Below are 13,175 nucleotides of genomic sequence, written 5' to 3' on the forward strand. Positions count from 1 at the left end.
AACACGGGTCACCGTCGCCTCGAGGAGGGCCGCTATCGCCGGACGACTCGGGTCAGTATCGGGTTAGCTCGGCCTCGCGTCTGACGGTCTGTCAAAGGGGCGATGGTTCAGGGAGACTTCACGGTGCCATGGTGAAACGTTCAATAATCAGTACTGAGTCACAATCGAGCAACTGAACCCCAACCTATCTACCGTATCTGTGAATCTCGTGCGCTTTGTCGTTCACTCTGTTGAGTTTAACATGTTCGGTCTGCTGTTGTTGCATTCATTTATATCATTCCCATGACATTTGCAAGTCACTTCTCGCTAAGCGGGTGATATTCAGGGACACCCGCAACGTCGTTCTCAGTCCCTTGTCAGTGGCTTCCATACATTTGCGACCAACTTTTTGTGCTCACTCTTAACACGACGAGGTTAAGCAAATCTTGTGACATATACTTGTCACTTTTTCTGGAAGCATCATCTTGGGAAGCAAAATACACCGTAAGCAAAATCAAAATTCACTATGACGTAGCCCATTTCGTCCTTCCCAGCCACCTCTCGCGCATTGTCACTCGTGTAGCAATGCACAAGATGTTTTGGACGCTGCTTGCTTCTCAGCGAGAGTGCTCACAATCAACGCTCTCCAACGATCTGCTTGATCTCGAAAATTGACTATGCATTTCCATGATCTCACTTGCGGTTCTCATCCAACATGAGAGCCAGCTGCTGGTTCCGCATGAACACAACCTTGGCTCTTGAATTCTTGTCGTCGGTCTCATTTACTTCCCGTGTGTCGACTAATCATCGCTTCACAGAGTCTTCACGCAGTCGACATGGCGTCTGTTATTCTTGCATCGCTCAACACAGTGGGCCTTATCTTTGGAGGATGTTGCTCAAATGTGAGTCCAACGACAACTTTAGGGACACCATATACTGACCGGTCAACAAAGGTCTTTGCGCTGGAGAAAATTATCAAGTATGTGCATGAGACGCCTTTCTCGAATGTCATCTCCTTCCACATGAGAGACTCTGCGTGGCTGTCTGGAGGCGCAATCCAGTTTGAGAAGATGGCATACGTCCATTGAGGATTCCTGCGTCAAGCCGACCCTCCACAAGGTCGCTTTGGTCCTCTCTTTGGTATTGTGCTTCTGACAGTCACCTGACAGAGTGCTCTGAAACGAATTGATGATTCAGGTACACCTGGACGGTCGTCCATGCTAACCTCTTCGCAGGACTGAGCCAGACAGTGGTCTTCTCATCACCCTTGCTCAATTCGTCTTCACAGCCCTCGCCGCCTCCTTCTCTCAACTCACACCAACTCTGACACTCAGATCACCCTCCGTGCCTATGAGCAGATGGGGCTACATTGCATTCATGTTCTTCGCAGTCAACATGCTTAATAACTGGGCCTTTGCCTTCAACATCTCGGTGCCTGTCCATATCATCTTGAGAAGTTTCGGCAGTGTGACGACGATGTTGGCGGGTGCTTTGCAGGGAAAGCGCTACACTTTGCTGCAGGTTGGCAGTGTAGTTCTTCTTACTGTCGGTGTACTCATCAGTGCTTTTGCCGATGCTGATAGCAAGGTGAGTTGCTGGCCTAAAGCTTGTTGCGTGTGTCTATACTGCAGAAACATACTGATTCAGTGATTCGTAGGGTAAATCCGTCGAAGCATCCAGCACAGATCTCGGCTCCGGCCTCCTCATCCTCCTCGCCGCCCAAATCCTCTCAGCCTATATGGGCGTCTACGTCCAAGACACCTACGCAACCTACGGCTCCCACTGGCGTGAGAACCTCTTCTACAGCCACTTTCTCTCTCTACCCATGTTCCTCCCCCTCGCTGCCACTCTGCGCCGTCAATACGCCAATCTCGCTGCAACGCCTGTCCTGGACGTCCCCAACAGTCTTCCAGTTCTCCAAAGCCTTGAGCTGCCCCGTGGAATCGCTTACTTGCTTCTAAATTCCCTGACACAGTTGGCTTGCATTACGGGTGTGAACTTGCTTTCTGCTCAGGCCTCTGCGGTTACTGTTACCATTGTGTTGAATGTCAGAAAGTTGGTCAGTTTTGTGGCTTCGACTATTCTGTTTGGACATAGTCTAAGTCCTATGATGTGTATGGGTGCCGGATTGGTGTTTGGAGCTGGAGCACTTTATGGATGGGAGACTAGCTATCGTATTCCTTTGCAGAAGAAGAATCAGAAGCAGGCGAGGGAGCTCAAGGAGGGAAAGAAGCAGTGAGGCTTCAATCACTAGGCATGAGAGCTAGCTCTCTCGTCCCGAGACGTATCGATAGACATATTTACCTCTCAATAGCAAGGGGAAACTCAAGAGGAGAAGAATATAGATCTTCTGCTCCCTCGGTTTACAGATCACATAGGCACAAGTCCAGCGCAATCGAAGTCATTCGCTGTCAAATAATATCTACCCGGTCGTATCCCCGAAGAGATGCTCCATGTCTCTCACGGGCTTTCGACCGTGTTCGCAGTCGAACATCAACACAAGTCACATCCAGCCCGTTGTGACCCTGACCCAGCTGAGTCCCAGGGTCATCCCCTCAACTATGCTAAGAGATCTATCGACGACTATATCTCGACGACCATGTCTTTAACTGCAGTGTTAATCAATTGTGACTTATACTATGCAGTATCTAGATCTTATATATAATTACAGCTACGTTTCCAAGTTATATCAAATGTATACTTTACGAAAACACATTTCCTCGACCTCGAGTTTCAAGAGACGGACACACAACCTCTGACTCTATACACGCCCTCCTGATTCAAATTAAGACATCTACAAAACCCACATTCCTCTTATAGAAAACACACATATATACCGCCCTAACTAAGATATTGCGCCCTATCTCAATATCCGCGAAATCCATGAATTTTCACAACAATGAAAGTTTATAAAACTCTACACAAGTCATGTATCGATAATGCACAACATGCACATGTTATGATATATTAATGTAACATATACAGCTAGCTTTAAGCATCTCGTTGCGAAAAAAAAAACTAACTTGCAATCACTCGAAATAGCGTCAGTATACCTCAATCCCCTTTTTTAAAGATCGTAAGGAGTGTGGAAAATGGATGGACGTGAACATATGTCAAAACGGACCTAAGAGGGCCATGCTCAAGCATATCAGGGAAAGCAATATACAGCAGGGAAGCATCAAGTGACATGACATGACAAAGAGGCAATGACCAAGCAACTCATGACCCTAGCAAGAAAGCAGATGGACAGAGGTGAACACGATCAAATCTCGATGCGAGAAGAGTAGACCGAGACAAACATGCATCGAGTGAAAGAGGCGACTTGAAAGACGATGCTTGTGAATCAAAAGGGAAAAAAAGTTGAAATATTCAAAAATGCTTTACATACACAAGAAAGAAGCAATACCCGTCGCTCCGTTAACGTTTCAATTCTCCTCGGACTCCTTGTCTCGATCATGGTGTGTAGGTGATCAAGGAGAGAGATTTGCTATTGCGCTCATCTCAAGAACCGGGGGCTAAAACCCCTTTCACACACACACACCTTGGAAGTGGACTTTTGACATCTCCTTCCCATCTATTGGTATAATAAACTCATCAAAAAGCACATGCGATTGCAACGAATTGCTTAGTACTTTCTGGCGAAGGGAGGGACAGCCTTGCACTCAGCCTCGTCGAGGGTGGTGCCGGTGACCTTGCGGTAGCCGAGTTCGACCTTGCCGTGAGGGTTCTTTTGCCATGTGAGGGAGTGCTTCATCCAGTTCTCGTCGTCACGGTCAGGGAAGTCCTCACGGGCGTGAGCACCACGAGACTCCTTTCTGTTGGCGGCAGCCTCGGCGGTCTGGACGGCGCAAGTAAGGAGGTTACGGAGTTCAAGAGTCTCGACAAGGTCGGAGTTCCAGATCATGCTGCGGTCCTTGGTGCCGACCTGGGAGAATTGCTGGTCAACGTCGCGCATCTTCTTGACACCCTCGTCGAGCGACTCCTGGGTACGGAAAACGGAGACATCGGTCTGCATGACCTTCTGCATGGCGAGGCGGACCTCGTGGGTGGACTTGGGACCCTCGGCGGTGCGGACTTGGTCGATGACGTTGATGGCCTCGGCACCAGAGTCGGCGGGGATCTCCTCGAGCTTCTGTCCGGGAGTGAAGTTGTCACGGATGGTGTGCGAAACAGCACGACCAAAGACAACCAAGTCGAGGAGCGAGTTGGCACCAAGACGGTTAGCACCGTGGACGGAGACACAGGCGGCCTCACCACAGGCGAAGAGACCCTTGACGACCTGGTCGTTACCCTCGGCATCCTGAGTGATGACCTCACCAGTGTACTTGGTGGGGATACCACCCATGTTGTAGTGGACAGTGGGAAGAACGGGAATGGGCTGCTTGCGGACATCGACACCGGCGAAAATGGAGGCGGTCTCGGAGATACCGGGCAGACGCTCGTGGAGGACCTCAGCAGGCAAGTGAGAAAGCTGGAGGTAGATGTGGTCCTTGTCGGGACCGACACCACGACCCTCGCGAATCTCCATAGTCATGGAACGCGAGACAACGTCACGAGAGGCAAGATCCTTGGCAGTAGGGGCATAACGCTCCATGAAGCGCTCACCCTCGGAGTTGAGGAGGTAACCACCCTCACCACGAGAACCCTCGGTGATCAGACATCCAGCGCCGTAGATACCAGTAGGGTGGAACTGGACGAACTCCAGATCCTGGTTGGGGAGACCGGCACGGGCAACCATGGCCATACCGTCACCAGTGCAAGTGTGAGCCGAAGTACAAGAGAAGTAAGCACGTCCGTAACCACCAGTGGCCAAGACGGTGTTCTGGGCGCGGAAACGGTGAATGGTTCCGTCCTCCTGGTTGTAGGCAATGACACCCTTGCACTCGCCGTTCTCCATGATCAGATCGGTGGCGAAGTACTCGATGAAGTAGTTTGTGTTGTGGGCAAGAGACTGGCCGTAGAGGGTGTGAAGAAGGGCGTGTCCGGTTCTGTCAGCGGCGGCGCAGCATCTGTAGGCCTGCCCACCCTTGCCGAACTCCTTGGACTGTCCACCGAAAGCTCTCTGGTAGCTGTTGAATGTCAGCACTGCAGTGTTGTCTGGTTCGATCCAAGATATACTGACATCTTTCCGTCGTCGGTACGCGAGAAGGGGCAACCGTAGTTCTCGAGCTCAATGACCGAGGCGGGGGCCTCTCTGGTCATGTAGTGGATGGCGTCCTGGTCACCGAGCCAATCTGAACCCTTGACTGTGTCGTACATGTGCCATCTCCAGTCATCCTCGTGCATGCTGTTGAGTGTGTTAGTACCCAACTCTTGATGTGTGCGAATCTTGTCGTCACTCACTTTCCGAGAGCGGCGTTGATACCACCCTGGGCGGCGACGGTGTGCGATCTGGTGGGGAAGAGCTTGGAGATACAGGCGGTGTTGAAGCCAGCCTCGGCCAGACCGAAGGCGGCTCTCAGACCGGCGCCACCAGCACCAACGACCAGGGCATCGTATTCGTGATCAATGACGGGGTACTTGTTGCTGAGGAAAGGCGAGGCCTCCTTTGCGCGAAGGGGCTGGTTGGTGATGATGCGAGCGGCGGGGGCGCTGCGTGAGAAGGCGCGGGCCTGCTGTCTTCTAAGGCCTTGGGAGAACTGGCAATGCTGTCGTTAGTTCTCAATTTTGCCTGTCTCAATTCGAGCTGAACGCACCCTTGAAGAGGCGGCGACCTGTCGCAAACCGAATGAACTCATGCTTGCGATTGTGAACTTAGAGAAAGCCGATACTAAGACGGCAACAGGACAAACAAAGGGTGGAGAGGAGAGTGGTGTCGAAAGAGACAGCGATGGCAAAGGATAACTCGAGGGCTCGGCCGCGGACGGGGCAAACGTCGTGGAGGAGCACCCAAGATCTCGCGGGAAAGCTATTCGACACGTAGATCAGCCAATCACAGCCAGCCATAAGTCATATTCGAACATATCCTCGGTAACTCGAGCCTGACACTTTCCGGCTTCTGTCTACACTTGCCGATTTACTTGCCTTGTCCTTTGATTTTCTATAACACAATTGCTGCACATGTTCCAAACATTGTTAAAGTGTGATTGCATTGCTGCAGAGAAGCAACGATGGCTAGACTGTCCATAACAAGCGGAAGGACCAACAGACGGAAGCTTCGGCGCGAGACACTTCCACTCGTGCGCAGACTCGGAACAACTACAGCAAGAACGCTACAACCCGCCTAGCTCTGATGTTGTAATATCGAAGGCAAAAGTCCGCAACAAAGTAGGGGTCATCGATGCTGCTTACACTTGATCTTTGAACCCAGCCTTGTGGCCGCCTCTTCTGTGACCCCTCTTTTGATTAGAGTAGAATGACGACGCATTGTAGGAAGGCATAACAATATCTCATACCAGTAGGTTGACGAGGCAGTCGATGAAACAATACACCTTTGCGACATCGCTCGAATCAGAGAATATTGTGCCATGGGACAGCTGCAAGGCGACGGAAGAGACAACTTCCTAGGCAGACTGTGGGTTTCGTTGCATATTACAGCTTTGTTCATCTTAGATCTACCTCAAGTCGATGGGCTTGGACCGGGCTTGGACATATGAGGGGATCTAGTTTCGTAAGGCACTCACAAAGTTCTTGACGCCTCTTTATGGCGCGTACCTTGAGCACCACATGTGATCTGAGATGACTCGGTCTAGAAGGCGTCATGCGGCGAAGCTCAAAGACAGCAATAAAGCAGCATTCATGCAGGAGCTTGAAGACTAAGAACCATTCAAGGTAATTGAGTAAGTCAAATTAAGCACTCCAGCTTTGACAGTATATAGTATAGCATAATTAGACAAAAAAGATGACAATGTTTCGAGCGATTGGCGCTGTAGCAAAGTAGAAGCTAGATCGAGATACAAGCACGACTCTATGCTGTCAAGCTTCTTTTGCGCGGTGTGTGTAATCCTAGCTTTGGTCTGAAACAGCGATGAGTACGGATCGGGAACAAAGAGCTGAGATTCGTCGCCTGAACATGGTGCATGCACGGTAGCAGTGTGCGCATGACAAGCGTGGATCTTGTCAACAAGTATACAGAACTCTTGTAGCATCAGAGTGTGTAGTATGAGCAGAGTCTCTGTAGGAACGACTTGTAAGGCAGCAGATGGATCTTGTAGATGCGAACAGGCAAGGTAGAGACAGGCACCGAGAGACAGAAGCTGAAGCTTGGCGTTTGATTTCTCAAAAGCGGCGCTGTGTCTGCCCCGCGAAAAGCGAAAGCGCTCTCCCTTCATTCAATTCACAGCGCCAGTCCAAACCCCTTCGATACACGCAGACACGGTCACCAAACAACAAACCATCCTTCAATCCACCCCTCCGTCGCCTCTTGTCGATACACACCCCCGCCAACTCACCCACTCTCGCCGCTCTGCCCCTCCCGTCGCTGCGCTGCGCCCTCAGTCCGCAACAGCTGCTGCATCTCTGCCTTGGCCGACCTGACATCATCCGAAGCTGAAGCTTGCAACCCATCCATCTACTGAATATCCAACCATTTCAAACCTCTGTCAAGACTCCGCTCTCTGTCTTGCCAGGAGCATCGATCGCTTCTTCTCTAGCCCCAGCTACACAGCCAATTCCCAGACATCCCTCCCGCATCCGCTCTAGAAGCATCAGAAATCATGGTGGACGGAGACTCGCAGCAGCCTCCGACATGGAAGTTCACCCAGTGAGTCTTGCCGTCACTCCTGCCCTGCCCTGTCTTGATCTTCTATACTCCTCTCGTTCCCCCTCCCTCTTCGACACGCTCGTCCTGCACTGGCGCTTGCCCGCTGCCACCCCGCACGTGCTGCAACAGAAAACACTGCCCGCTTCCGACAGCCACTCCATCGAGACTCGACTCCGCCTCATAAGGGAACCCCACGCTGACGAGATACGTACAGGTGCTTTGGTGACAAGGGAGACGTCGAGGACATCACAGAAGGTGTGTTGAGCATAGATTGCCCCTCCATCTGCAGCGCCGCTAACCAAACGCAGCCGACATCATCTCAACGGTCGAGTTCGACCAGACGGGTAACTACCTGGCCACTGGCGACAAAGGTGGCCGCGTTGTTCTTTTCGAACGTAATGAGACGGTACCCACCATCCCCGCCCCCGACGAAAGGCCCTCAGGTGCTGACACAGGCAAGAAAAAAACATGCGAGTACAAATTCCACACCGAGTTCCAATCACATGAGCCCGAGTTCGACTACCTCAAATCTCTTGAAATCGAAGAGAAGATCAACAAGATCAAGTGGTGTAGGAGACAGAATGCCTCGCATTACTTGCTGTCGACAAACGACAAGACCATCAAGCTATGGAAGGTCTTTGAAAAATCCCTCAAGGTCGTGGCCGAAAACAATCTGTCAACAGACCTGACCCCTGCCGGCTCAGGCGGTGCTGTTGGTGGCGGTCCCGTCAGAAGCCCCAACAAACACTTCCGCCAACCTGCCGACCTCTCCTTCCCTCGCATGACACACCACGACACAGTCATTGCCGCCGTACCCCGTCGTGTGTATGCCAACGCCCACGCTTACCACATCAATAGCATTTCTGTCAACAGCGACGGCGAGACATATATCAGCAGTGACGACTTGCGCATCAACCTGTGGAACCTCAACATCCAAGATCAGAGCTTCAACATTGTGGACATCAAGCCTGCAAACATGGAGGAGTTGACCGAGGTCATTACCGCCGCAGAATTCCACCCACTTAGCTGCAATTGGTTCATGTATGCCAGCAGCAAAGGAACCATCAAGTTGGCTGACATGCGTGAGAGAGCTCTTTGCGACTCTCATGCCAAGCGTAAGTCTTGATCAAGGACCGAGGAAATCAAGTCAAGACTAACAGCTGGCAGAATTCGAGCAAGAAGAAGATCCTTCATCCAGGTCGTTCTTCTCAGAAATCATTTCATCCATCTCGGATGTTCGCTTCTCACATGACGGTCGCTACATCTTGTCTCGCGACTACCTGACTGTCAAGATTTGGGATGTGAACATGGAAAGACAACCAGTCAAGACCATCCCCATCCACGAACACCTCCGACCACGCCTTTGTGATACATATGAGAATGACAGCATCTTCGACAAGTTCGAAGTCGTCTTCTCGGGAGATGCCAAGAACGTCATGACAGGATCTTACAACAACAACTTCATGATTTATCCATCAGAAGCGGGCAAAGACACCGAAGTGGTACTGCAAGCCGATAAGAGCGCGTTCAAGGCCAAGAAGGTTGGAATCCCCACGCCGATGAATGGAGCCAAGGACAAGAAGGGCAACAGCCGAGCAAACAGCCCAGCTGGCCAGGGGAGCAGAATGCGCAAGGAGACGGACGCCGACGCAATTGATTTCAACAAGAAGATATTGCACATGAGCTGGCATCCGTTCGAGGACAGCATTGCCATTGCTGCGACTAACAATGTGAGTATCCTGACGAGACGCTCTCCCTCCGAGCACGACTGACGCGGCACGTCCCAGCTCTTTGTCTTTTCGGCACTCTAAAGTCATATGCCTCCTACATTCGGAGCACGGCGTTGTTTACAAGAGCTCCTCCTTCTTGCCGTTTTCTCGTCTTCTCTCCTAGTAGTAATACTCGACCCTGTTTGACCAGGATCGAGTGATTCCGGATGTCAAGGGTCGTGCAAATGGCGAACATGGAGCATGGTTGCGGAATCAAGGAAGCGAAACGTTGGTGATAAGAGTGGGGTTTGTCGTTCTTTCCACATAGATCAGAATGCGACGAACCATATCGTATGAACATTTGCTCCTTGATGTGTTGTCGTCTTGGTGTTGTTGTCACATTGTGCTGTTGCTGCCGCCTGGTGGGGGTTTCCTTTGATAGACTCGCATGTCTTGGCACTGTCGCGAAAGCAATCTACGCGCTTTTACACGACCGGACGCCCGCCTCGGTACAGCGTCATTGTCGACTTTTGTCAAGTCTGCAATTGAATACGCCATACACACATGTTCCGAAACCCACGAGAAAACAAAGCAGTATCGCCAGGCACACATGTACTTCCATCCGTAGGCAGACCGCCCTCGCCATCAAACAAGACCATCACTCCTTCCATCACTCAGCCGCCACCCGCTATACCGACGACCCAATTGCCACTCATGGCTACCAGGACCATGCCGCCCCGAAGCTCCAGCGGCTCCAAGCAACCCAAGATTTCCACAGCTCTGAAAGGAAGCGCCAATGCAAAGAAGTCGACACCAGCAAAGAGCTCCAAACCGCCAGGCAAACCCAATGCCAGTATCTTGTCCTTTTTCAAGAAGGATGATGGCCTGTTTGTTGCAGATCTCGGATCGACACAGGCAAAAACCAAGGAAACAATCGAAGAAATCGAGGTCGGGGAAGGGCAAGAGACACGCTTCAACGAGGAAGATGGTCCTGTAAAGAGGCGGAAGCTGTCGCCGACTGATGCTGTAGACAACACGAACCCCATGCCTCCAATCACCACAGCAGTAGAGCAAACAAAGTCCGCATTCCTCATGAAGGCTGCAACTGGTCCCTTCATGGAAGAATCCGATAGCGAAGACGAACAGGATGACACAAAGCCGGTAGATCAACCTGCAACCATCAAGACAGAACTCAAACAACCACCATCGTTGATCCACCAACCTACTTCCGCGTCAGTAGCAGATCAAGACAATTTTGGCGACTTCGAGGCAACTGACGACTTTGAAGATGATGTTTTTGACGAGGGCGAGGAATATGTCGAGAGACTGTGGATGGAACAAGAACAGATCAAGCTTGAAGAAGGTGAAGACGATAGTTTCCAAGACGACGAGATGAAGACTCCGGAAGCAGATGCCCCTTCGTGTCCAATCTGCAGTGTCAGTCTGGCTGGCATAGCAGAGTCTGACGCAGGCGTACATGTCAACAATTGTCTCGATGGCAACCCGACACCCTTGCCCGAGAAGAAGGAGAAACCAGCCCAACATGCTCTATCACCAGCACGATTCAAGAAGCCTCTTCGACCAGCAAAACCATCACAACCACAACCTCTAGGACACGACTCTTCGAGCTCTGCATTCTCAAAGCTTATGACTAGCCGATCTGAAGACATGGCATGGGCGAATGCCGCCGCTGCCGAGAATGCTTCTCGTGGAAAACCAAGTTATACACGCACATGTCCGTTCTACAAGATCTTACCCGGTACCAACATCGCAGTGGATGCTTTCAGATACGGCGCTGTCGCTGGTTGCAATGCTTACTTCCTGAGCCATTTTCATAGTGATCACTACGTCGGTTTGACAAGTACCTGGACTCATGGCCCGATCTACTGCAGCAAGGTCACGGCAAATCTGGTCAAACAACAGCTGCGAGTCAATCCAGAATACGTCATTGCACTAGATTGGGAGGTCCCGACAGAAGTTCCAGGTACGCCTGGTGTCATGGTGACCATGATATCAGCAAATCATTGCCCAGGCTCATCACTGTATCTGTTCGAGAAGCCACTCAGTAAAGGGCCCGACCCAAAGCTGCAGCGTATACTGCATTGTGGCGATTTCAGAGCATGCCGTATGCATCTTCAACATCCTCTGCTGCGACCAGATGTACAAGACCACATCTCAGGAAAGAACAAGGAGCAGAAGATTGATGTCTGCTATCTCGACACAACCTATTTGAATCCCAAGTATGCTTTCCCAGAGCAAGAGCATGTCATTAAAGCTTGCGCAGACATGTGCGTACGCTACAACGACGATCCACTGGTCTTGGACACTCTCAAGTCAGAAAGTGCAGGCATGGCAAGCTTTGTCCGAAAAGACTCGCAATCAGCCATCAAGCCCGAAGAAGACGAAGACGATGTCAAGGTCAAAACCGAGCCTTCAGACGCCACGGAACTGAAACTGCACAACAATGGAAAATTGACCAGCACAAAAGCAGCACGTCTCCTCGTCGTCGTAGGCACCTACTCCATCGGCAAAGAACGCATCTGCATCGGCATAGCCAAAGCCCTCGGCTCCAAAATATATGCTCCTGCAGGAAAACAGCGAATCTGCCGCGCATTGGAAGATCCCGAACTAAGTGGCTTACTCACCACAGACCCGAGGGAAGCGCAGGTCCACATGACGCCAATCTTTGAAATCCGCGCCGACACCCTCGACGACTACCGTCAAGGCTACGCCGACCACTTTGACCGCTGCATCGGCTTCCGACCCTCTGGCTGGAACTACAAACCCCCATCCTCCCGCCTCGACACTCCCAATGTATCCAACATTTTATACTCTACCTCTTGGAAATCGACCTATTCCATCAAAGACCTGTCACCACAACGAGGCTCTACGAATCGTGCCAAATGTTTCGGGGTGCCGTATTCGGAGCATTCGAGTTTTAGGGAGTTGACAATGTTTTGTACTGCATTGAGGGTGGAGAAGATTATTCCTACGGTTAATGTGGGGAGTGCTAAGGGGAGGGAGAGGATGAAGGGGTGGGCTGATAGGTGGATTGCTCATAGGGAGAAGAATGGCGTTTTTGACGTCAAGGATTGGTAAGGAGGATGGTATTTGATTGGGGGGTTTGCGTGCATGGTTTGCATATGGGAGGTCGAGTAAGATTTTGCATTGGGGAATTGATGACAATGCTGTTTCCTGGCTTCTTTGTTATATGATGAGTGATGATGGGAGATGATTGGTTCTAATCTTCACTTTCTAGCTGCTTATAGCGCTTCTCGTTGTATGAAGGTTTCTCGTCCAATTCAATAATCATCTCTTTCGTTGCTCATGCTCTTTCCCCCTCTTACTTGATACTCTTCTCTGATAACACACTAAAGGCGCCGATTCTCTTCCCTCTTGAATATTCTCCTTTTCGTTCTTACCGCCCTTCTCAGCGGTGTCTTTGGGAGAGTCGTACTGTCTCTTCATGCAGGCATCGTGGCACGATCTGGAGGTGTGTCTTGAAGCCCTTGATGGACTGATCTTGCAATTCAGTCGTTACAGTATTTGATTGATTCTGTACACGCTCACGATGTCTGGTATCTCATCAGTGACTTCTTGGTACATTCTGTGTCTCCTGGAGATGGAACACCATGGAGTGCGGCTTTTGCAGCCGAGCGTAAATCAGTGCCACAAAATATGAAGCCAGCAGGTTTTGATGAGAAAAGAGTCAAGCGTGAGAGGTGTATATATGGGCTTTGTAAATTCTCACAGATATTAGATTTTTTTTTTTTTGGACTGGAGGG

The 13,175-nt window shown here is 50.8% G+C and overlaps 5 protein-coding genes across 5 annotated transcripts; 3 read left to right on the forward strand and 2 right to left on the reverse strand.

Moving 5' to 3' along the window:
• The first annotated feature begins 373 nt into the window (after nt 1-373).
• On the forward strand, nt 374-2,371 carry AUEXF2481DRAFT_40620 (uncharacterized protein). Its single transcript, XM_013487738.1, has 5 exons — nt 374-483; nt 798-881; nt 933-958; nt 1,215-1,566; nt 1,637-2,371. Exons 2-5 carry the CDS (start codon nt 816-818, stop codon nt 2,216-2,218), a joined length of 1,026 nt encoding a protein of 341 aa, XP_013343192.1. The 5' UTR covers nt 374-483; nt 798-815; the 3' UTR covers nt 2,219-2,371.
• A 1,233-nt stretch (nt 2,372-3,604) lies between these two features.
• AUEXF2481DRAFT_30062 (uncharacterized protein) lies at nt 3,605-5,717 on the reverse strand (the record flags this gene model as incomplete). Its single annotated transcript, XM_013487684.1, has 4 exons — nt 3,605-5,048; nt 5,102-5,266; nt 5,323-5,618; nt 5,676-5,717. The coding sequence occupies 4 exons, from the start codon at nt 5,715-5,717 to the stop codon at nt 3,605-3,607; spliced, it is 1,947 nt and encodes a 648-aa protein (XP_013343138.1).
• A 1,917-nt stretch (nt 5,718-7,634) lies between these two features.
• On the forward strand, nt 7,635-9,453 carry AUEXF2481DRAFT_30063 (uncharacterized protein; the record flags this gene model as incomplete). Its single annotated transcript, XM_013487685.1, has 4 exons — nt 7,635-7,681; nt 7,896-7,936; nt 7,990-8,796; nt 8,849-9,453. The coding sequence occupies 4 exons, from the start codon at nt 7,635-7,637 to the stop codon at nt 9,451-9,453; spliced, it is 1,500 nt and encodes a 499-aa protein (XP_013343139.1).
• A 246-nt stretch (nt 9,454-9,699) lies between these two features.
• AUEXF2481DRAFT_253086 (uncharacterized protein) lies at nt 9,700-10,094 on the reverse strand. Its single transcript, XM_013487863.1, has one exon. It carries the CDS (start codon nt 10,000-10,002, stop codon nt 9,787-9,789), a length of 216 nt encoding a protein of 71 aa, XP_013343317.1. The 5' UTR covers nt 10,003-10,094; the 3' UTR covers nt 9,700-9,786.
• Nucleotides 10,095-10,119: 25 nt separating this feature from the next.
• Nucleotides 10,120-12,489, forward strand: AUEXF2481DRAFT_47191 (uncharacterized protein; the record flags this gene model as incomplete). Its single annotated transcript, XM_013487780.1, has 2 exons — nt 10,120-10,626; nt 10,660-12,489. The coding sequence occupies 2 exons, from the start codon at nt 10,120-10,122 to the stop codon at nt 12,487-12,489; spliced, it is 2,337 nt and encodes a 778-aa protein (XP_013343234.1).
• Between the last annotated feature and the right edge of the window lie 686 nt (nt 12,490-13,175).

This window comes from Aureobasidium subglaciale, assembly GCF_000721755.1.
Source record: "Aureobasidium subglaciale EXF-2481 unplaced genomic scaffold scaffold_12, whole genome shotgun sequence".
Classification (NCBI taxonomy): domain Eukaryota; kingdom Fungi; phylum Ascomycota; class Dothideomycetes; order Dothideales; family Saccotheciaceae; genus Aureobasidium; species Aureobasidium subglaciale.

What these genes read in the sequence shown, in the direction of transcription:
- AUEXF2481DRAFT_40620 (XM_013487738.1), top strand. Translation starts at nt 816, where the DNA reads ATGGCGTCTGTTATTCTTGCATCGCTCAACACAGTGGGCCTTATCTTT. An exon ending in TTGGAGGATGTTGCTCAAAT is followed by an intron (nt 882 to 932) that starts GTGAGTCCAACG and finishes CGGTCAACAAAG; the next exon opens with GTCTTTGCGCTGGAGAAAAT. An exon ending in GCGCTGGAGAAAATTATCAA is followed by an intron (nt 959 to 1,214) that starts GTATGTGCATGA and finishes ACCTCTTCGCAG; the next exon opens with GACTGAGCCAGACAGTGGTC.
- AUEXF2481DRAFT_253086 (XM_013487863.1), bottom strand. Translation starts at nt 10,002, where the DNA reads ATGTGTGCCTGGCGATACTGCTTTGTTTTCTCGTGGGTTTCGGAACAT.